Source organism: Carex rostrata, chromosome 7, assembly GCF_964058835.1.
Source record: "Carex rostrata chromosome 7, lpCarRost1.2, whole genome shotgun sequence".
In the NCBI taxonomy this organism is placed as follows: domain Eukaryota; kingdom Viridiplantae; phylum Streptophyta; class Magnoliopsida; order Poales; family Cyperaceae; genus Carex; species Carex rostrata.
This window is the reverse complement of record NC_135924.1, coordinates 14,450,511-14,472,416: the sequence shown is the minus strand read 5'-3', so window position 1 is coordinate 14,472,416 and position 21,906 is coordinate 14,450,511. Positions and strand designations below refer to the sequence as shown.

Genomic DNA, 21,906 nt, shown 5'->3' with positions numbered 1-21,906 from the left:
ATGTATTTGTGTTTTCCATAATATATGACGATGCTTGGGCAGTAACTACAAAAACACACAATTTCCAATTGTCACATATACTGACATGGAGAAGTTCTTATTTTCAGCCACAAAAGACTGCATGAAAATTTTGAGAACACATTTCCACAAAGGTCGGATCTCCACAGCAGGACAAATAAAAAACTAATATGAGATCAAGGAATTACGCAAAATGTTTCCGAAAAGCAATATAAGATCATTCCTCAAACCTTTGACAATATACACTTTCAATTTCCATTATCTGTTTTTTCCTCTAACAAATAAAATTGTTCAAAGTGGTCCAAAATATACAAGCTATTCTATGTACTGCCCACTATTTGCCTTGGTGCCAGTGAAAATGATGGTAAGTATCCTTCTGACAAGTGCACGACAAAACGGTGCAAAGCTTTTGCCAAGGCAACAACAAAAACTTTTAACAACACACAAGCTGATCGTAGCATTAGAAAGGGCTGTCTGCTCGCATCCCTGACCAATTTGAATAGTACCAGTCTCACCCTGCGATCTGTTACAATTGCTTGCAATTGTGAAGTTGTTTCTCTATTTAGCTGCCGGGTCCCTTCTTTGCCAATTGTAGTCTTCATCAGCCATTGGCAAATGGAATCAGCAAAAGCAGCTACAAGAAACTGGCGAAAAAAGATGGTTTCTTTGGAAAGCATGGCTTCTACCAACGAAGCCCCATCCTGCTCCAGTTCAAAACAACAAATCATTTGATGGATGTAATTACTTGGAGTTTCTTTGTTTTTGGTCATTGGTTGGTGCTACAAGTGCAAATTTAAGAATCAACAGTTCCAAAGAATTATAGTTCAAATTTCAAATCTTCATAGTTGCAAATAATGCCAATGTTAGATTTAAAGTTGCATTTAACTCGCCAGTATACAGCTGAGTTGTTTGTTTTAATAAACATAATATGATAATTTAGATTTGTCTATGATGATATGAAAAGCAAAAATTAGCAAATAAAGTATCACACATTTAATCTTAGAATTTTCTTTCAAATACCTTTGATATTGCCATTTATGTTCCAACCTCATTTGCTAAATACAACAAGCACTTGGTTAAACTTTTCTGATGGGTAGATGAAAAATGCATACCGCAGTCATGAGAAGTCTTCGTAAGACAACGCCATCTCTAGAAGGCAAAAGCTTCAGAATTAATTTTTCTGTCTGAAATTCATTTGCCCCAACCTCTCGGTTATTTATTGCCTCTGACAAGTCTGTTACACCAATGCTCGTTCTGTTCGTTACATATCAGTCATAAATTATTCACCCTATGCTCTGGACTAATAATTAAACAATAACACAATATGCTTACCTGACCGAACCTAGTCTGAGAAATAGAAGGACCTTCTTGAGTTGTAGCTCTCTCCTTCTGTTCAAGACTACCTGTATGGATTTCCATTTTTCATCTCATTACTTAATTCTACTTCACCAATCAAATAGCTTCTACCAATAAAAATGAGCTCGCTCCTTGACACTGCCAAAATTCCTATACTTGGTTGATTCTGATTAGCTAACAAGCATTGCATATTATTTCATTCCATGAGAAAAAAAAAAAAATTCTATTCAATTAAGTTTTCAGTTTACTTTCCAAAAGCTTTACCACTCCCTCTTCCCTTCCCCTCTTCTACAGAACAAGAAAAACAAACAATGAATAAAAAGAGGGCCAAAGGAGTACCGAGTACAAAATTTTCCTTGAAGCAAGAGAATTATCATAAAGGAGCTTTCTGACAACAAATGGGTATGCAGCCTGAAATGTTTTGAAGTTCTCATCTACTGCCACTGCCAGGCCTGTTAACAACCAGAAGACACATTTAGGTAAAATATATTTTCTTATGTTGAATTTCAACATAGATGCTCAACAACAAACGTTAACCTTCCAGTGAAGCCAAGGACCGCAAGACAAGTGTATAGTAAGGAGGCATGCGAAAATGGTGCTTCAGTGCTACCGACCATACCTTGGCAAGCACCTGCAATTAATTATACATTTTTAAGAAGAATATAAATAGTACAATCTTGACAGAACTCACCTGGCTTTGCCCCTTTACAAGGACACGATTTGTGAAAAGAAAAAGAAAACAAAATGAAAACAACCAACTGAAGCAGTTAGAATGTTTTTAGCCTCAATTGTTTTGGTATTGTATTTCTCAGAAAAATCAATGCAAATAGAAAGAATGACAGATAGAGTACAAAATGACAATTACAAGATCATACCTTACTAAATTTAATGTCTGGAATTCCTTCATTAAATGCAGCCTCACCCAAAGCGTCTTCTAACTCCTAAAACATTTTAAAAGAAACCAGATATACCTTTGAGTATTAAAAGAATAAAAAACCATTTGAGGATAAAGCATAGCATTTTATATCATTTCTATGCACCAAGACCAACTTTGAGGCTGAAATCACTCATCAGATAATATAAACAAGCATAAACCATTGGCCTACTATAGACAAAAGCAGCAAAGAGAAAAATTTACAATAATAATTTTCTTTACTCCCATGCCAGTCATCTAACTGGTGAGGGTAGGACCTGTTCATTGGACCAGATGGGTCGGCCCGAAAAAAACATTAAAGGGTAGGTTTTAGGGTTAGAATTATGGACCTGTTGGAGTTTACGGTTAATAGTTAGGGTTTAGAGCACAAATTTTAGACAAAAATATACCAATTCATATCAAACATGTATGTGGCTTACCAGAGTAACACGTCGAAGATTGGTCCCAGGTGGGACTATATCCATTTGAGTCAAATCAGAGACAAGACCAGCCCAATCTCCGTTTGCAATGTGCACTATGCTGGCCAGCATGGCCAGTTGATGCTTCTTCTCCATCTTGCATAGCAACCCAAAATCTAGAAACCTAAAACACGCATGTAGGATATAACATGCATAATTGCATATATATATAGATAGATAATAATGTGATTGAATTAAAAGTTTTACAAGAATGTAAATCTAACCCAATGCGGCCATCAGGAGTATAACGCAAGTTCCCGGGATGAGGGTCTGCATGCAAAAGACCAGTCTCCAGAAGCTGCACTAATGATGCTCTCACACCTTTGTTGACCTTATGCCAAACATTAAAACAAAATAGGGGGGTTTCAGTAGTACATTTACAGCATGAAATTTGTCAAAGGCACATCCTCCTCAGTAGTACATCTAAAAAAAATGTGGCCATAGTTTTGCAAAGTGAAAATAAGGTTATGGAAGGACAAGGCATCACAACATGCATATTGAATCGGAATGCATTTTCAAATACTTCTAGTAACTTACAGAAAAAAGCACAAAACTTACAATCAGAAAAAGCAAAGTCAACATAGCTAAAATTGACAGGAAGCAAAGTCATAAGAGTGACTGACAAAATTATGAACTATATCCCTGCAATACAAGAAAATATCATGCATACCAAAATTTAGACATGTTGCTGACAGATGGCATTCCACACCTCACAGGGCTGTATGTTTTTAGTTTTGCAGGGTTATACATCAAAATTTCCAAACTGAATACATCATAGGAGTTTCTATTGGTTTACCAAGTTTATACAAGTTTAGCCCAACAAATACCAGGTCAAGAAGACGAGCTTGTGCTTCAAGCTGTTTCCTTTCATCTAAGTAACGGTTGGTACTATTAGCGGGGAGCTCTTTGGTGATGGAAATCAGTTCATTTGGGTTTTCACCGACCATCCACTCCATAGTCAACACTCTTTTTGTTGTGAGTTCGTAAAAAACCTTTGGGACTGCCATAAATGAGTATTTTGAATGAGCTTCCTGCATTGCATTCACAAAAAAAAAAATAATAATAATAATAAGTATGATCAGGGATATCAATTTTAGTTCCTTTTTTTGCTCTTATTACTTAGGTTTTCGTAGCTTGTTTTGTTTTATTTCCAGAAACATAGCTGTTAATTCAGGTCAATTGAGCACTTCAAACTTGAACACAGTAAATGGGGGTAATTTAGCAAAATTACAGGAAAGCAGTGCCTTAAACATACCAGCACTTTTGCTGGTGATGGTACAGAAACCTCACCAAAGATAATCTCTTTACTGATGATTAAAGATGGACAAAGAAACGGATAGTTATTCGAGGATCAATGACTTAACTCCCAGCTTTTAAGTACCGTACTGATCCAGGTACAAATATGGATTAATATATGAAAATTGTGACTCCTACTTGACCAATTTCAGGATCATCAGGTGCTTGATTGGAGCTTATTGAATAACTAATTAAGAAAATTAGTACAACACTAAAGGACAAAAGTTTATGTTATAGTTCTAGGTCATTGAATTAAAGAGATAAAAGACAACTATAAAAGTAATATTTTACAAGAAATGTGGAGGCATTGGAAGCTTCAAGAGTGTAGTCCAACTCCCCAACAAAGCCTTTGCCAAGTTCATCAGCATAAAGGGCTATATTACTCCTCCTTTTGGCTACTTTTCTCAAAAAAGCCAGCTGCAGTAGAAGCTTATTAGATCAATCATAAAATATCAATCAAGAAAAGTAACATTAGCTACTTATATGAGTGGTTTCAACAAGGACTAGCATTGCAAAGACTATATTTTTTTTTTCCTTTCTTTGGGGTTTTTCATACTGGTGCTGTCTCATAATGACTATTAGATGTCACCCCAGCAACTAAAAAATTTAATGTAGCAAAAATATAAATAAAATAATAGGAAACCAAAACAAAACTATATTGTTAGTACAAGGTCGGTTTATTTAACTTTACTGCTTTGGTACACCCAATCTAGTATTTCTCAGCTAAATGGTAGTATCATAGTCCTTTGTCTAATGCTCCTATTTTTTCTTATATTACCAACATGTAAGGTGGGAAATGAAATTGGTGATTTAATACCAGTTGATCCATTTTTTTTTTTTCATTTTGGTCTTCTGTTTATACATTTGCTTGATTGAGGCTATTTGACAGCCAAATTGCTGTTTATTCCATGCTAAGCTTGCAGACAATAATTCCGGATTGATGTTTCTGGTAAAAAATATTAGAAAAGTTGAAAACAGGCACTGACCCCAAGACGAAGTATGTACATATCTCGCACAACAGACCGAAGCACATCAGGACGCTGCACCTTTAATGCAACAATTTTTCCGTCTGTTGTACACCCTTTATATACCTGATTTATTTATGTTGAACAAGTAAAAGATTTAGGAAAGAGAACAAATTTCTTCTATATGCTGTACAAGATTTGTTCTACGATAACCTAAGCAGTAATAGATTTCTTTTTGAAATTTAAAACATCTGAGCACAGAATCAAACATAATTGACCAAATAGTATAATTTTTTATGTTTATTACAACTTCCCTTTGTAAGAAAAATTAAAGGAAGTAACAGAAATTTCATAATTACTCCAATGTAAACAACAAACACTCTAAATAATTTCCTACTATGTTCCATGAATCATTCAGCTACGTACTTTACATCACCCAATAAAAAGTAAAATGACATCAATACATCTTCAAGAGCTACTTGTTAAGAGAATAAGAACCTGGCCAAAGGAAGCAGCAGCAACCGTCTGATCAGAGATGTAGCTAAAATTTTTATCCAAAGGGCATCCCAGTTCTCCCTCTATAATCTCCATGGCTTTTTCTCTTGGAAATGGTGGAACTTGGTCGTGTAAATCTGATAAAGCCTGCTTAAGTGAAATAGTTGACAAAAAAAATCAGGCAAGAAAAATGAGTAGGCATTCTGAAGAGGCAGTACACAAAAGTGTCAGGGGGTATTTTACCTAACCTCGCAAATCTCAGAACCAATAATGTCTGGCCTCGTGGAAAGTGACTGCCCAACTGTGATCAATAAATAAGAGCACATCCTTAGAGATTCAATCATAAGACAAGTACTTAAAAGAGGACCGCAATTTCAGCCAACAATTTATGCACCAATACTAATTGAAATGGCACCGGTACAGGCATCCATGGAGAGCTCAAAATTGCTGTGAAACTAAATGCAGGAGTGCAAAAACATAACCAATTATGTTGAATTGGGACCAAACAATACCTTTGATGAAAGTCGGGCCAAGATATAACAGTGTTTCCTTTAGAAGCTGACCCATATAATACTTTGAACCATCAAAGCTAGTGCTAAGCTTGGCATTACGCACATCTGGCTCCAACACGATCCTCTTAGATGCACGCAGTTTCACAGCAGCAGTAAGGAATGCGAAAAGTATCTAAAACAGATAGGGTCCTCAAATTAGTTGTGATAAAAGTACACTTCAGTATAACATTTGAAAAGCCATTTCAGTAGTGGTTGGTAGCGCATCTATATCAAGATGAAAAAAGTATCAAAAAAGTACCCCAAATAGCCCACCAATCTGGCTATGTATCTTGCATTGTCAAAATTCTTTTAGATTTCCAATTTGTAATAAGTAGTTGACAAAACAGGCTCTGCTGAAGCAACCAACCAAGAAAAAGGAAAAAGGAAAAAAAGAATAAAATTCTGTTGTTTGGATACCTCAATAATACGAAATCCCAAGACATGAGGCCGGCATATGAAATAATCAGCAACCGCTTGTGGATCATAGATTTCGGGCATAGGAGTGGACAAGACCTTAGAAGAATGCCAGAAATAATTTATATACAACTTGAGAGCTTCATAATCAGCCATCATCAATTCAACAGATGACAACCCTGACAAGTATGCAGCACAGATCAGGTAGGATAATTTGAGTTTCCCCAGTGAGAAACAGTATTTCCAAACATATTTCATCATTACTGGATGAGTACTTCCATTAAATATCGATTTTCCTGTACCTGGTGGATATGGGGAAAGAACAGGAAACTCTTGCTGTGGCGGAGCAGACAGTACATCATCTCTTCTCTTCGGCGCGGATGCGGATGCGGATGCGGATGCTGATGCTGATGCTGATGCTGATGCTGATGCTGATGCTGATGCTGATGCTGATGCTGATGCTGGTGCTGGTTTTTTCTCAAGGAATCGTAGCCAAAAAATGTCGGCCACGGCCTTTCGAATCGGAGCGGTGGCGGTGCCGATGAACTCCGCATCCGAGCGAATCACTCTCATGAACTGACTACTACTGCTTCCTTTATTCGCATTTCCCTTTCTCTTGCTGCCATCAAAAGTGGGCCACATCGATTGCAATTTATGGGCAGGCTTGACTGGCTTCTTGGAGCTGAGAACGGCGGAGACAGTCAACATGACCGCCGCAGCCACCATCTCCACCTCCGCTTCTCTCAAGTGATTGCGCAAAGTGGACAAGTATAGTATAGTATAGAATAGAGGATATTGTGGTTGTGTTGTGGGGTCCGTAGCGTAGCGTGAGCAACCAAACGGTGAACGGACTGGACTGGACTAGCTCCGACTCCGACCAAAGTCAGAACTCAGAAAGGAGAAACACAATTAAACTAGCCAGGTCAAGGTGTTGTGTATTGTGTTCAGCAGATGAGAAGAATTCATATCATCTAAGGTACCTCATCGTTTGAGTTTGAATCTGATCTACTCATTGCACATTAGCACGAATATTAATGAGATCCTGTGTATTACATGCTTCCGTCGGATTGGCCCGGGTTCTGATCGGACGATGTATATTCAGAAACAGTTAGATCCGCTGGAGCAGCTGAGGCAGGAAATCTGAAGCGTTGACAAGAAGTTCACGTGGAGCGGAGAATGTATGGCTGTGAGAGACAGAGAGAGTGAGAATCTTTCTTTCTATGCCACGTGGCGATAATGAGGAGCTGTGAATTAGGCTCCTACCTATGTCAATGCAAATAAAAACAGCTATTGTATTGCATGTGATATTATCAGCCCAGCCCAGATATTCAATATTAATCCATCAGTTTATGAGCCCAGCCCAGCCCAGCCCAGATATGGATCCTCTGAGTCGGAGAAACAGAGAGACTGATTCAAATCAGCTGTCTCTGGAGTGTGGTCGGGCTCTGGCTCTGATATTTTTGTGATAGTATGGGGCTAGGGGCGACGATGGGAGGAAGGAGGCAGGCACTAATGGTAGGCTTCGCGGTGGCGATGTTGATGGGTGTGGCTGTCTACCTTCGCATCTGGTCCATTGATTCCTCTTTCACTGCTCATGATCGCGAGATCCTTCGGTTTCTTCTCTCACTCCTCACTCCTCACTCCTCACTCCTCCCTCCTCCCTCCTCCCTCCTCCCTCCTCACTCCTCACTCCTCCCCCCTTTTGAAGACAAAAACAAAACATGATTGATTGATTGATTGATTGATTGATTGATTGATTGAATTCACGCTTATCGATCATTTCTGCAGGCAGCAATTTGAACGCGCAAGTCTAGAAGCCATGGATGAATCAGCAGAATGGCGAATGAAATATGACGGTGAAGTTGAGAGAAGCCGGCAGTTGCAAGATGAACTCCTCAAGGTGTAATTCCCATTAGTTGGTAATCCATTCATACATGTGTTAGCCAAGCCACAAAAACATTTCTTAAGCAGATTACATAAAAGGCACTTCATTCATACAATTGCAAATTATTTTCTTCCCAAAGGTGAAAGCATAGCTCAGTCCTTTTTATCCTATTAACATTGATTGCCAAATAAACTAAAAGGAAATGATACTCTCAGTCTCAGATGCAATTATGGGAAGGGGGTCTTCTTTCCAATTTGCACTAGTATTGCATATCATTTAGTAAAATGCAAGTATCTAATTCTAATATGTTTGTTTAAACTTTAAATTCACCTGTTGGCAGGTTAAGGCCTCTTTAGCAAGCTCCACTAGGAGAGTTGCCTTGATGCAAAAGGTACAGTACAAATAAGGATGGTATTTCTTTCCAGGGATTTCAAGCTTAGATAGATGTTTATACAATTCCTCCAATCCCCCTTTCCTACCAATTTGTACCAGTACAGCCCTTTTTTATCTTTTTTGTTTTATTATTTGATTTTCTTGAGTTGGTTATGGTACTGGTCTACTGGACTACTGGGTCACCTGTAATGTTTTCTTGATGTGCCAGGAATATGTTACTCTTCAGAAGGAAATGGAATCATTGAGAGAAACTTGCAAGTGTAGATAGGCGCAACCTTATTGACTTGCAAAATTCGAATTGCATGCTTAATTAATAATTAGAGATGCTCTCACTCCTTTTAATTTTAATCTTTCTTTATTTTATGTTTAGTTAGATTATGCATTCTTCTTATTACTTTCCTTCTCATGACCTTATTGGAGAAATTTTATTTTGTAGCTAACTTAGATTGATAGAAAGAAATATTGGTTGTAGAGAGCGGTTGAAGCTCATTGTAGTAGGCGCCGCTGTACTATGAAATCTAAATTATTTTGATGAGATGTAAAATGGAGGGTTTGGTTGGACAAGCCATAAGAAAGTAGGAGAAATACCCTTGCCATCCTCCCATATTCATATCATTTGTTTGGCATCAGTTGAGTGGCCATTTTTTTTAATACCCTTAAAAAACTAGAAAATTTTAAAAAGGCCCTTCAATTTAATTTTTTTTTATAAATGTCCCGACCGCCTGGCCCACGGGCGGGTCACAGCACTAGCGTATGCCAAAAAGTTTTCTTGTTTAGATTTTTTTTTTAAATCTTAGTATTTTGATTTAAATAATTTTGTGAATAAAAAGTTTTCTTGTTTAGAGTGTATGCCAAAAAATAAGACATTTGATATATTTATGAAGTGATGTCGTAACTCTTTATAACTTTGATTTTTTTTTTTCATTTTTTTGGTGAACTTTGATTTTATTTGTCAGTTGGATATCGCAAGTCTAAATATAACACTAATTAAGGACTTGACCCTTATTCAAAAAATTTCAAGCTCTGACAGCTTGTTGATCTTCTTCTCTTTATTTATGGTACTAAACTGCAAAAGTGATTGCACCAGCATGTAGAGCATTCAAAAATACACAGAATTGATATAAATTTCAACTTATTTGGATTTTTCTACAGTTAGTTATGAAAGTCGGATTTACGCGTATCAGCACTTTTCGGAAAGGAGAGGATGAGACGGATCTGATTTTTCCTAGGAGGTACCCGGGCATCGTCGTATTTGAAGCATCAGAATTTCAAAAAAAACGTCGTTTAGGGCCTCAAAAATTCAGTTTAAGTTTTCGTTCGACGGTATGCATTAAAAACAGCCATTTGCAAAACCATCTTAATAAATAGTAAAAAATTCAAAAAAATATAAAATTTGGTCTCCAAGCACATTTTAATATAGATTAAACATCTAACGGTTTGGATCGGCTATTTGGACTTCGAAACTAGAGATATAAGCGCGAATTAAAATGCCCCGTTTAAATCACGAAGTAGCGTGGCCTTACTCTACATGTATAAAAAAATGACTTTATAAAAAAAATTGTATATATGTATATGTGTATATGTATGTATATGTATATGTATGTGTATGTGTATATGTGTATATGTATGTATATGTATATCAGTATATGTATGTGTATGTGTATATGTATGTGTATATGTGTATGTGTATGTGTATATGTGTATATGTGTATATGTGTATGTGTGTATATGTATATATGTATATGTATATGTGTATATGTATGTGGGCACGGCTAAATTGCTGCCGGCAGTATTTCAGTCGGAGGTGCTGCCGGGGCTTTTTTTTATTTTTTGATGTCCAAACAATAAATCTAAACCATTAGATGTTTAATCTATATTATAATCTACTTGGAGACCAAATTTTACATTTTTTGGAATTTTTTTACTATTTATTAAGCTGGTTTGAAAACCGCTGATGTCAATGCTGCAGAAATTTACTGAAATCAGCGGTTTTCAAACCAGCTTAATAAATAGTAAAAAAATTCCAAAAAATGTAAAATTTGGTCTCCAAGTAGATTATAATATAGATTAAACATCTAACGGTTTTGATTTGTTGTTTGAACATCACAATTTACGATATTGCCCCGGCAGCACCTCCGCTGAACTGCTGCCGGCAGCAATTTAGCCGTGCCCTATGTATGTATATGTATATGTATATAGAGTCTGGCTAATTTGCTACCAGAAGCATTTCGACTGAGGTGCTTCCGGGGCTATATTAGCGTATGTGATGTTCAAACAACAAATTTAAACCATTAGATGTTCAATCTATTATAAAATATGCTTGGAGACCAAATTTTACATTTTTTGGAATTCTTTTACTATTTATTAAGCTGGTTTGAAAACCGGTGTTTTCAATGCTGCAGAAATTTACTGAAAACAGCGGTTTTCAAACCAGCTTAATAAATAGTAAACAAATTCCAAAAAATGTAAAATTTGGTCTCCAAGTAGATTTTAATATAGATTGAACATCTAACGGTTTGGATTTGTTGTTTGAACATCATATACGCTAATATAGCCCCGGCAGCACCAAATTAGCCGGTCCCTATGTATATATGTATGTGTATGTGTATGTGTATGTGTATGTGTATGTGTATGTGTATGTGTATGTGTATGTGTATGTGTATATGTATATGTATATGTATCTGTATGTGTGTGTGTGTGTGTGTGTGTGTCAGCAGCTACCGTTGGATCAACAATTTTGTAAAATACTTAATAAATAGTAAAAAAATTCAGAAAAATATAAAATTTGGTCTCCAAGCACATATTAATATGGAGAACAAGATGAACGGTTCAGATCGACCGTTTGGATTTTGAAAAATCAAATTTGGACCGTAAGCACTTCGGTCCATATGCAATCGAATGCATATTAGCCACACACTCTCTCTCTCTCTCTATATATATATATATATTTATATATATATATATATATATTTTTTAATGTTACGTAAAAAAAATACCGGCTTATCTAATATTATATTATTATGGAATTATTTTTGGGCTTATGTATCTTATCTAATGGGCTGAGATTGAGATTGATGTGAACATGTTTGAAATAGATCGTTGATAATTAATTAAGTTGTGACAACTGGCGTTAATCTAATTATATTGTGTTGTGTTCATATATACTTCATACTGTAATATTTTTATTTACTGTGCTAGCTCACAACTAACGCAATACTTCCAACCCATTAATAAGAAAATTCAACCTGTTTCACGCTATCTAAATTCAACGGTTTCACGCTATCTAAATTCCCTATTATATGTCGTACAACGGTATAAGTTAGCATTACTAAATTTGGCAACGCGCTCCCAAAAAAAAAAAAAGAAGAAACCGTGTCGGTTGCCTCAAAAAAATTTCCTCATAATTTCATAGAATATACAAATTCTGAAGTTTATTAATTTTAGCATTAAACCTAGTCCAATTGATCGTTCAATTTATTATTTGTTCTCGTAGCTCCTCAACAACTTTTGTTATCCCCTCTAAACTGATTCTTTATCAATCTGGCAATCTCTAGTAGTTTATGTTATTTTAAGTTAAATTATCCTGTGAAGATGTAAATAAGTTAAAATTATACAAATAAAAAGACTGCTTTGGCATGATATATATAATTAGCCACAAGGAGTATGAACATTTATCTTAATTTCTCTGTTTTAGATGCAATTACATATATTTCATAGTTTAAAGATATGTTCGGTTGTCATGAGATAATTATGCTGGATGAGATTTTACGGGCATAGAAACTCTTAAGCATTAAAATCACAAAAATATAAAATCAGAAGTCACCGTTGGATTGACGATTTTCAAAGTGGCTTAATAAATAGTAAAAAAATTCAGAAAAATATAAAATTTGGTCTCCAAACACATTTCAATATAGAGATCACATCTAACGGTTTAGATCGACTTTTTGTATTTTGAAAATGAAAAAATGACTTATAAACATATATCCGATCATATGCTTATGTAAGTAGAGTAGCCAACCTCTCTCTCTCTCTCTCTATATATATATATATAGACACACACACACACTAGTATCATACATGTGCGTTGCAACAGGGACATATTATAAAAAAATAATATATCAATGAATAATCATTATCCAAAAATTAAGACACATGTTATTAGAAAATTTATATGATTTTGTATTTTTAATTAACTTTAATCGTGATCTCTGATAATAATTTGATGATGTGATAAATTTTTTTTTTTAACTTTTGTATGTAGACGCATCACTCATAAGGTAGAAGAATTTCAACGGTTTGACTTTGTTGTTTGAAGCCAATCCGATAGGTTTTAGAGTTGAGTTCACCAACTGACTTGGTGAACTTAAGAACACCCTAGTTCTACTCTATTTATTTTGAGTCTTTGAATTCAAGTGATGAAGGAGATTTACAAGTCTATTTATACATTGTGTTTAATAGAATTTTAGTTTACAAGTTAGTAATATTTTTTTATTTTGTCTGCATAAAATATGTATAGAAAACAATCAAAAAAAAATATATATATATATATATAGAGAGAGAATGACTAATATCAAAACGTTTGCACCAACCCTCCCGTGCAACCGATTCAGTTTCCAATTTTTAAAGTCCAAATGATCGATCCAAACCGTTCATCTTGTTCTCCATATTAATATGTCATTGGAGACCAAATTTTACATTTTTCTGAATTTTTTTACTATTTATTAAGCCACTTTGAAAATCGCTGATCCAACGGTGGCTTCTGATTTTAAATGTTGTTTGTTGTGGCTTAATTATACAATTTACTTTTGTGATGTAATAAGCTAGTTTTATGTCTATTATGTAATATGTAGTATGGTTTCGTAATTTGATGTCTCCGCTCTGTAAATAGTAATACTAAATACATGAAATGAAGTCCGTACAATTCATTAACATTACCTGCTAATTATTATGATTTAAAATTCTGTGCGTGCAGATCTAGATAATTCGATATTAATTCTTGATAATCATTATTAATTATTTTTATCCTTTTTAAAAATTTGACGGCAAAGTTTCGTGGTGGGATGGGAAGCTTTTACATTAATACTGAATTTTTGGTATACATATTATGTAAAACGGATACCTGATCGATGGGATTATATGAAGCGTAATACAGATTCCACTTGATCTCTTGCCACATCTCATCTCATCTCATCTCACCTCATCTAGGCCAGCTGGCCAGGCCTCCCAAAGATAATACTTAATAGGAGGATAGATAATAGATTGCTTTGCTTTGCTTTGCTGGACAACGCGGTCCCCTGGGCTGGGCTGCCGTGCAAGAAATTGCAAAAGCAAACTTAACTCCACATCTACCAGTCTACGCACATTTACAAAATTATAGTTCTTTCTTTCTAATTAATGCTTCCACAAACTGATGTATTATAATTAAAACTTATCATTTTTACTTGGAAAGGAAGGTATTCTACTTTTTAAATATAGTTGGTAATTCTCTTTCTATTATCTCATTTCCACTTTTACATCTCCCTATTTAGAAAAAAAAGCAACAATTTCTTCTCTATTTCTTGAAACCATAACAAATGCCTTTTACTGGAAATTTACGTTTTGATTAAAGATAATAGTAATAATAATAAACAACTAAGTTGGTGTTGGTTGGGCTTGGGGCCTTGGGCACGAGTACGACTCAATCTCATTCATTCCTCCACGCAACTTTTATTAATTAGCGCTCGCTCGGTAGTCGGTATGAATTTTGAATAATAAATAATAAATAATTAATAATTAATAATTTGGGTTTGGGGAAAAGTTGTGGGTTGGTTTGGTTTGGTGGTGCACCAAAACCATTTGTGCCAAGCCCACTGTACCGACGCCCCTTGTTTATCCATCTAGGGTTACCAATTGCGGAATTATTTTTGACTAGATCAGCTATTGCGAATCTCTTTTTGCAAATTAAAAGGACTGGTAAATTTTGCTAAATTTCGCTTTCTGTTGGATCTCTGTATTTTTTCTGCTTTTTACCCTTTTTCTTCTTGCAATTCCAATTCCAATTCCAATTCCAATTCCTATTCCTATTCCTATTTATTTAGTCAATGAAATCCAAAAGGAGAAAATTCAGAGCTCGTCTCAAAAATTGTAAGCTAATTAACTTAATTCAAAATCAGACATGATTTATCATCAGATTCTGTGTCTCAATTAATGATGGTTGTCAATGCTAAATTTGGGGGAAAATAATTTCAAATCAGATCTGAGATGAGGAAGGAAGGACGTAAAATATTAATCAATTAATTAAACTTTGTTAATTAGGTAGGTCGATTGTTCAATTATTTATTAAGTTGGATTGGATAGAAATAGATCTATCTTTTCTCTATCAGGTAGATGCAGATCTACATCTCGAGTCCCAGAAGATTTTCTATATCTTTTAATTGGATTGACTTATAGTTTCTATTTAACAACCTTTTTATGGTAGTTGTATTTTTTGCTATTTTTTACATGCATGGCATGTGTTGATTCATTCTATCAACTCCAATTGTGCAAATTTACTGTCCTTCTTAAATCAGCTTATTACTTGTCAGATATGTTCCTTCATCTTGCTGCTTTTATTTAACTAACTAGTCACAATTAATTTGTAAAGGATAAGAATCTAAGATGAATTACTAATTTATCTAATTTATTATTTTGCAGCTATGATGGGTACCGAGTGTGTTTCTACTACTATGCTTAACCAGCACTCAGATCCGGCCATTCCGCCAGGTTTTGGCCCCTTCGCTTCTTTCGCATTGGGTGCAACCCAAGACAGTGGGGCCCCCACTGGCGTGCCTGCCGTTTCGACTTCAGCCAGCGAGTCCGTTTCCATAACTCAAACCGAAAATCAGAGGAAGTCACGTAGGAATAGGAGGTCGGTTGACTACAGCCAGTTTGATAATTGCACAGATGATTACTCTCAGGTTTATTTTTGTGCATATTGTTCAAATAAATTTGTTACTTTTTTTTTTTTTTCTCTCTTTTGACTTTTTTTTTTTTTGTAATTGTTAATAAATTCAATCTCAAACAGGATTTACCTTCGGGTCGTAGCTTACCGAAAGGGGTTCTTCGTGGATGCGCAGAATGTTTGAACTGTCAACAAGTACATTTATTATTTGATTTTATTTTTCTCAACTCCTTTTATATGAGCTTTCTTTTACAAAAAATTGTTTTAATAATTATTATGTTAAGGTTAAAGTTTATTTGAATTTATGACAGGTTGTGGCGAGATGGAAGCCTGACAGTGCATGTAATCCTCCTGTTGGTGATGCTCTCGTGTTCTATCCAACAGAGGAGGTGATAAATTACTTTGTATTTTGTAAACTTTTTACCATTGCAAATTTATTGTTAGTGGCTTTATTTGGTCTTGGCTAATTTCATTTTTAATTTTCTACTAGGAATTCAAAGATACACTGAAGTACATAGAAAGCATACGGCCACAAGCAGAGCTGTATGGTATCTGCCGCATCGTTCCACCATGGACATGGAGGCCGCCATGTCAACTCAAAGCTAAAAATATTTGGGAAAATTCTAAATTTGCTACCCGTGTGCAGAGGTTAGATAAGCTCCAAAATCGTGAAACGGCAAATAAATCTTGCCAAAACCAAAACACCATGAGGAAGCGGAGAAAAGTCGTGGAAAATGGTACCAATCAAGCTGGAAAAAATCTATCTGCTGTTGAGAGATTTGGGTTTGAGCCAGGTCCTGAGTTCACCTTAGATACATTTAAGAAATATTCTGATGATTTTAGAAGGGAGTATTTCGGAGACAATACCAATCCAGGGTTTGAACCTTCAGTTGAAAATATCGAGGGAGAATATTGGCGGATTGTAGAGAAACCTACTGCAGAGCTAGAGGTACTGTACTAAATGAACTTCCAGTTGGTTCTTAGCATCCAAGTCATTAATTATTTGTTGAAAATTTACATTTCTCTATTTAACATAGGTACTGTATGGAGCTGATTTGGAAACCGGAAGTTTTGGAAGTGGTTTCCCAAAAATTTCTGACCCAGAAAATTTATCAGAAACTGGCGAAGAGTATGTAAAATCTGGTTGGAACTTGAATAACTTCCCAAAGCTTCCCGGCTCAGTTCTTTCCTTTGAAAGCGGAGATATTTCTGGAGTGTTGGTGCCATGGCTCTATGTGGGCATGTGCTTCTCATCCTTTTGCTGGGTAAGGAGCTAAAAAGCCCAAACTTTTTTATGTATATGCAACATTTGTGCTTGACAATTTGATAAAGATAATGGGTATATGTGCTAATTTGACAGCATGTGGAAGACCACCACTTGTACTCGCTGAATTATTTGCATATGGGTGCACCAAAGATTTGGTATGGCGTCCCTGGAAATGATGCAGCGAAACTGGAGGCTGCAATGAAGAAGCGCCTGCCAGATTTATTTGAGGAACAACCTGACCTGCTTCACAATCTGGTGAGTATTCTTGTTTTTTACAATTATTCTAAAGCAGTCATATGAGTATTAGGTGTCTATGAGAAATTTTAAGTTATTTGGCTTTACATTGAATTACACATCGATTGAGCTCTAAAAAAATGCTTTGATTAAGTATCAATTAATTAATTATCTAGCAAAATAGCATCAATCCAACAAGTAGCTAAGTAGAAAAAAAAAATACAAAATAAAATTTGCTTACTAATATTATTGATGTACATGAGTGGCATAGGTCGGCTATTTACCAAAATGTTTGCCTTTTATTTCTAGTGCTGAAGAAGCAATTCCTTTTTCTTTTTCTTTTCAGGTAACTCAGTTTTCACCGTCGCTGTTAAAGCAAGAAGGTGTGCCAGTATACCGTTCTGTCCAGCGTGAGGGCGAATTTGTCCTTACATTTCCCCGGGCATACCATGCAGGCTTCAACTGTGGGTTTAACTGTGCTGAAGCTGTCAACGTGGCACCGGTTGATTGGTTGCCACATGGCCAGACTGCAATTGAGTTGTACCGGGAGCAGGCACGTAAGATCTCGGTTTCTCACGATAAGTTACTCCTGGGAGCTTCTAGGGAAGCTGTCAGAGCACAGTGGGAGATCTCGTTTATGAAGAATAACAGTGAAGATAATTTGCGTTGGAAGAATGCATCTGGGCCTAATGGCTTACTGTCTAGAGCCCTTAAGGTTGGTCTAATTGAATAAGGCGGAGATAACCTTGTTATTTTAGGAGCAAATAATGGCACAGTTTTTCAGAAATTTTAATAAATGACTATTTATTTGGAAAATTTTCTGGGTTTTTAACATACATTGCTTCAGTATTGGTTTTAGATCTGTTCTCTTTCAAGTTTTTTTTTTGTTAGAGCGCACTTCTTCTAAAATGATTAATGACAAGCTAATATTGTATTGGTCAATTAATTCAAGCCAAATTATGATGACCTTTGTGGAACATTTCTTTCTTTTCTAGCACCGTTGATAAGCTTCCAAAAATATTTTTATATTGAGATTTTTGCACTAACCTACCTTTCCTATCCAGGCACGGATTGGTATAGAGCGTGAAAGGAGAGAAAACCTATGCAACACCTCTCAACCTAAGAAGATGGAGACTGAGTTTGACTCAACCGACCGAGAATGTGTGGTGTGCCACTATGATCTGCACCTCTCTGCTGCAGGTTGCACATGCGACCCTGACAGGTTCGCATGCCTCTTGCATGCAAAGGACCTGTGCACGTGCGACTGGAGCACACGGTTCTTTCTCTTTCGGTATGATATATCCGAGCTCAATGTTCTAGCTGATGCTGTCTCTGGTAAGCTGAGTGCTGTTCTTAAGTGGGCCTCGTCAGACCTACGTCTCAGTCTGAGCTCATGCATCTCTAAAGGGAATACAAAGAATACTGTCAAAGAAGAGGTGAAGAAGGAAATTAGGAAAGATACTAAACCCAAGGTTCCTCAAGTAGAGGTAAGAGTACAGAGCTCGGTCCAGGATGAGAAGGTAGTTAACAAAGTTGAGAACAAACCAACAAGTTTGTTGGTTTTGAAGGATACTTGCTCTAGGGTTAGCAATTTCCCAAGCAATATTACACAATTTCAACCAAAGGTAGAAGAATGTAACATCTCGGGCCCAAGCCCCAGCTCAAGCCTGACAAACTCTTCTTCTCAGTCGACTAGTTCGAGAATTGACAAGGAGACTGTGCCATCCAAAGAAACAAAAAAAGAAATGGTGTCTAAGGGTGATGCCACTTTGCACTGTAGTGGCAACGATATAGTGCCAGTAAAGGAAGACCCGAGTTTGTCAAATTCATCTCGGCTGTTGGATCAAAAGTTGGCGATAGCCACCTCCAATAGTACGTCTGAATGTACAACTTCAGACTCCGCTTCTAATACTGAATCAGTGGTGGTGGCGTTATCTTGTAAGCCTGACATGAGGTTAATGCACAAGAACAAGGGGGGCCCACGAGTTGCCAGTGTTGTCAGAAAAATCAACTATATAGTTGAGCCTCTAGAGTATGGGATCATTTTGTGTGGGAACAAATGGTGCACAGGCCAGGTCATATACCCTAAAGGTAACTCTCATATTATGATTTTTTACTTTCTGTAATGTTTAATTTTCTTTTATTCCGTGGTGTTCATTTATTTTGAATTTTTGTTGCATGTAGGTTTTAAAAGTAGAGTGAAGTACCGGAGCGTCATTGATCCAACACAGATGTGCTATTACATATCTGAAATTGTGGATGGTGGTGATATAGGCCCACTATTCATGGTAAACTGAACTTTCTCAACCTTTTTCTATATCTGATTCTATAATGGACTGAAGTTACTGTGGTAAATAACAAATCTTTGGTGTGATTACTCAAATGATTGCTGATAAATATGATCCAGGTGACGGTAGAAGAATGTAGAAATGAAGTATTCATACATGTGTCAGCAGTGAGATGCTGGGAGATGGTGAGAGAGAGGGTAAATATGGAAATTAGGAAGCAACACATAAAAGGAAAAGTTGAGCTTACCATGTTGCAACCTCCTGGATCCCTGGATGGCCTCGAAATGTTTGGCTTGACCTCACCTAACATTGTCAAGGTATAGTTTCTTATAATATTTATCATGGCGACTTCTTGAACATATTTGCATCACTCACTCAGTTTAGAACATGAACATCATTTACATGAAAGTTTTATCTATCATAACTTAATTCAAATTTGTTTAACTTTGAAGAAATTGCATTCGGCTATTGGGTTGAATGAAACTGTAATAAACGTTCTTCTCTCATTAATTTAATTTGTATTGGATTTGAACAGGCAATAGAGTTGCTAGATGAAGATCATGTATGCACTGAATATTGGAGTTCACGACCTAATGCACAACAAATACCTGCTACGTCAGCAGTTCCCAAAACAAATGAAAAACCTCTTACAACTAGTATTAGTGCTTTAGAAAAGCTTGTAAACAAAGCCAACCCAGAAGAATTGCAAGCGTTGCTAGGCATTTTATCTAATGAAATTCCCAAGCAAGATGCATTGTTGCTTATAAACAAAAAAATGGAGATATTTCAAGATTGATAATGAGGTCAATAAATCTAATTCATACAATTTTTTTTCATTTTATTAATTTTATTTTAAAGTACTATAGTGTACACGTGTTCCGGGACGTTAACACCTAAAGTAGGTGGACTTGTAGATTTTTTTTTTCTTTTTCTTTTTCTTTGTACACGACATTGCGGCTTAGTTATGAGATCATGCAGAGTTTCTTCATTGATAGATTACAAATGCTTATTAGTTAGGTGTTTAAAGAAATCTTATTGGTGGTACATTTGTTGATTTAGAGAATCCGCGAGTCATATATCTTATAGCTTTGTTGCTCCATAAGATTGTTGAATCGGATTATTAATGGAAACAAAAGGTAAACGGAATGAAATGAATTTTTTGTTTTTGTTTTACCATTTTGTCCACTAAAAAAAAAGGAACGAAAGTAAAGAAAGCATTAAAAATGCATGGAGAAATCTGGCAAATACAAATGTACATTTCAACCCAAACCTATTAACCATGTTAAGCTCTCACTGGTCCTGTCCTTAGAGGTTAAAACTCTGAGTTATTCCTTTGAAGATAGAGAAGCTCATAAGATCTAGTAATGGAGTACTTAATTGTGGCCTAGCTAATCATGTGTTATGAAATATATAACTTATTTCGGCAACAGTCGTTTTAATCTAAATCAGGGATTACTCTTGGACCACATGATCGATCTGAACAGTGTTTCAATCTAAATCGATCAGGGATTACTTGTTGGCTTGTTGATTGGTACCAGAATGCATGTGATTAATCATTAATCCGACTAAACCGATCGAAATTAAGCTTGTGATGTTACTGTTTACAGTATTTTGCTTGTGGTAGATAAGATTAGACCTAAGTTTTATTGGGCCATATAGCCCGATAGTCACAAAGCCCAATGAAGCCTCATGATATAAATTGAATTGAAGGCTCCACAGTGTCCGGATGATATTATTATTATTATATACTTCTTAGTACTGATTTAGGCCCATGGTTTTAACAGATAATTCTTTTTCAATTATGGTTTTAATTAATGTTTGTTTCTCTATTAGCTTAATTATTAGGTCTGGTTGGTTCATGCTAGTTAGGATTAAACCTTTTTATGCCGTCATTAATTAAATCGATGCAAAGGAAGCATATATGAGGTGTGTCTCAACTTTTACGTGACTGACATGTACGTACGGTGCCTATTCGGGGATAGCGCACGGGCAATATATATTATATGTGCTTTGGGATTCGTGCAGAACGTATTTCAATTCAACGGTTGAGATTTTCCATAAAAAAACACTCAAAGTTTGAGATATCTTAGAGGATGTGAATTCTAATGTTACTAGACCTGAGACTGTCTGAGTAACCAAAAATATGTGATTGTGAGGTGATTATATATTAACTAAAAAATGTAACAATTTTTTAAAGGGAGATAAATACGAGAGTGAAGTTTTGGAGAAAGTTATGAGAAGTGAGAAGCAAAGGTAAGGTTGCTTAAATGCTAAATTAATTAGTGCTGACATACATTTCATCAGGATCAGACAGAGACAGACAGACAGAGAGGCAGTAGCATTAGTGGCACTGGCAGCGCAAATCCCGAGAAGTATCCGACGGAGCAGAGATGAGCAGATTAATTCAGAACTGAATAGCAGCCAGCGTTTACG

General features: G+C 35.9%; 3 protein-coding genes across 4 annotated transcripts; 2 read left to right on the top strand and 1 right to left on the bottom strand.

The window, feature by feature from the left end:
* Nucleotides 1–208: 208 nt before the first annotated feature.
* On the bottom strand, nt 209–7,320 carry ATATH8 (Protein kinase superfamily protein). The gene is made up of 16 exons (XM_078305137.1): nt 6,790–7,320; nt 6,491–6,666; nt 6,035–6,206; nt 5,771–5,823; nt 5,526–5,669; nt 5,049–5,153; nt 4,354–4,479; nt 3,594–3,797; nt 2,991–3,097; nt 2,728–2,890; nt 2,250–2,315; nt 1,912–2,005; nt 1,714–1,826; nt 1,351–1,421; nt 1,131–1,272; nt 209–719 (listed from the first exon to the last, which is right to left on the bottom strand). Exons 1-16 carry the CDS (start codon nt 7,211–7,213, stop codon nt 339–341), a joined length of 2,541 nt encoding a protein of 846 aa, XP_078161263.1. The 5' UTR covers nt 7,214–7,320; the 3' UTR covers nt 209–338.
* Nucleotides 7,321–7,933: 613 nt separating this feature from the next.
* On the top strand, nt 7,934–9,340 carry LOC144556940 (acyl-CoA-binding domain protein). Its single transcript, XM_078305449.1, has 4 exons — nt 7,934–8,100; nt 8,276–8,387; nt 8,713–8,763; nt 8,974–9,340. The coding sequence occupies exons 1-4, from the start codon at nt 7,958–7,960 to the stop codon at nt 9,031–9,033; spliced, it is 366 nt and encodes a 121-aa protein (XP_078161575.1). The 5' UTR covers nt 7,934–7,957; the 3' UTR covers nt 9,034–9,340.
* A 5,227-nt stretch (nt 9,341–14,567) lies between these two features.
* On the top strand, nt 14,568–20,470 carry LOC144556516 (lysine-specific demethylase JMJ703-like). 2 transcript variants are annotated; one of them, XM_078304896.1, is made up of 12 exons: nt 14,568–14,717; nt 15,438–15,700; nt 15,808–15,879; nt 15,996–16,073; nt 16,175–16,633; nt 16,722–16,949; nt 17,045–17,206; nt 17,532–17,900; nt 18,250–19,276; nt 19,370–19,473; nt 19,593–19,790; nt 20,009–20,470. In XM_078304896.1, the coding sequence occupies exons 2-12, from the start codon at nt 15,440–15,442 to the stop codon at nt 20,267–20,269; spliced, it is 3,219 nt and encodes a 1,072-aa protein (XP_078161022.1). In that variant the 5' UTR covers nt 14,568–14,717; nt 15,438–15,439; the 3' UTR covers nt 20,270–20,470. The 2 variants fall into 2 exon arrangements, with proteins under 2 accessions (XP_078161022.1, XP_078161021.1); XM_078304895.1 differs by having other exon boundaries at nt 14,627–14,888.
* The last annotated feature ends 1,436 nt before the right edge of the window (nt 20,471–21,906 follow it).

Coding starts and splice junctions, on each gene's coding strand:
- LOC144556516 (XM_078304895.1), top strand. CDS start 14,846: ATGAAATCCAAAAGGAGAAAATTCAGAGCTCGTCTCAAAAATT. Junction 17,207..17,531: donor CTGACCTGCTTCACAATCTG/GTGAGTATTCTT, acceptor TTTTCTTTTCAG/GTAACTCAGTTTTCACCGTC. Junction 19,277..19,369: donor CCAGGTCATATACCCTAAAG/GTAACTCTCATA, acceptor TGTTGCATGTAG/GTTTTAAAAGTAGAGTGAAG.
- LOC144556940 (XM_078305449.1), top strand. CDS start 7,958: ATGGGGCTAGGGGCGACGATGGGAGGAAGGAGGCAGGCACTAATGGTA. Junction 8,101..8,275: donor CATGATCGCGAGATCCTTCG/GTTTCTTCTCTC, acceptor TCATTTCTGCAG/GCAGCAATTTGAACGCGCAA. Junction 8,388..8,712: donor TGCAAGATGAACTCCTCAAG/GTGTAATTCCCA, acceptor ACCTGTTGGCAG/GTTAAGGCCTCTTTAGCAAG.
- ATATH8 (XM_078305137.1), bottom strand. CDS start 7,213: ATGGTGGCTGCGGCGGTCATGTTGACTGTCTCCGCCGTTCTCAGCTCC. Junction 6,667..6,789: donor TCTTTCCCCATATCCACCAG/GTACAGGAAAAT, acceptor CATACTTGTCAG/GGTTGTCATCTGTTGAATTG. Junction 1,273..1,350: donor CTCAGACTAGGTTCGGTCAG/GTAAGCATATTG, acceptor TGTAACGAACAG/AACGAGCATTGGTGTAACAG.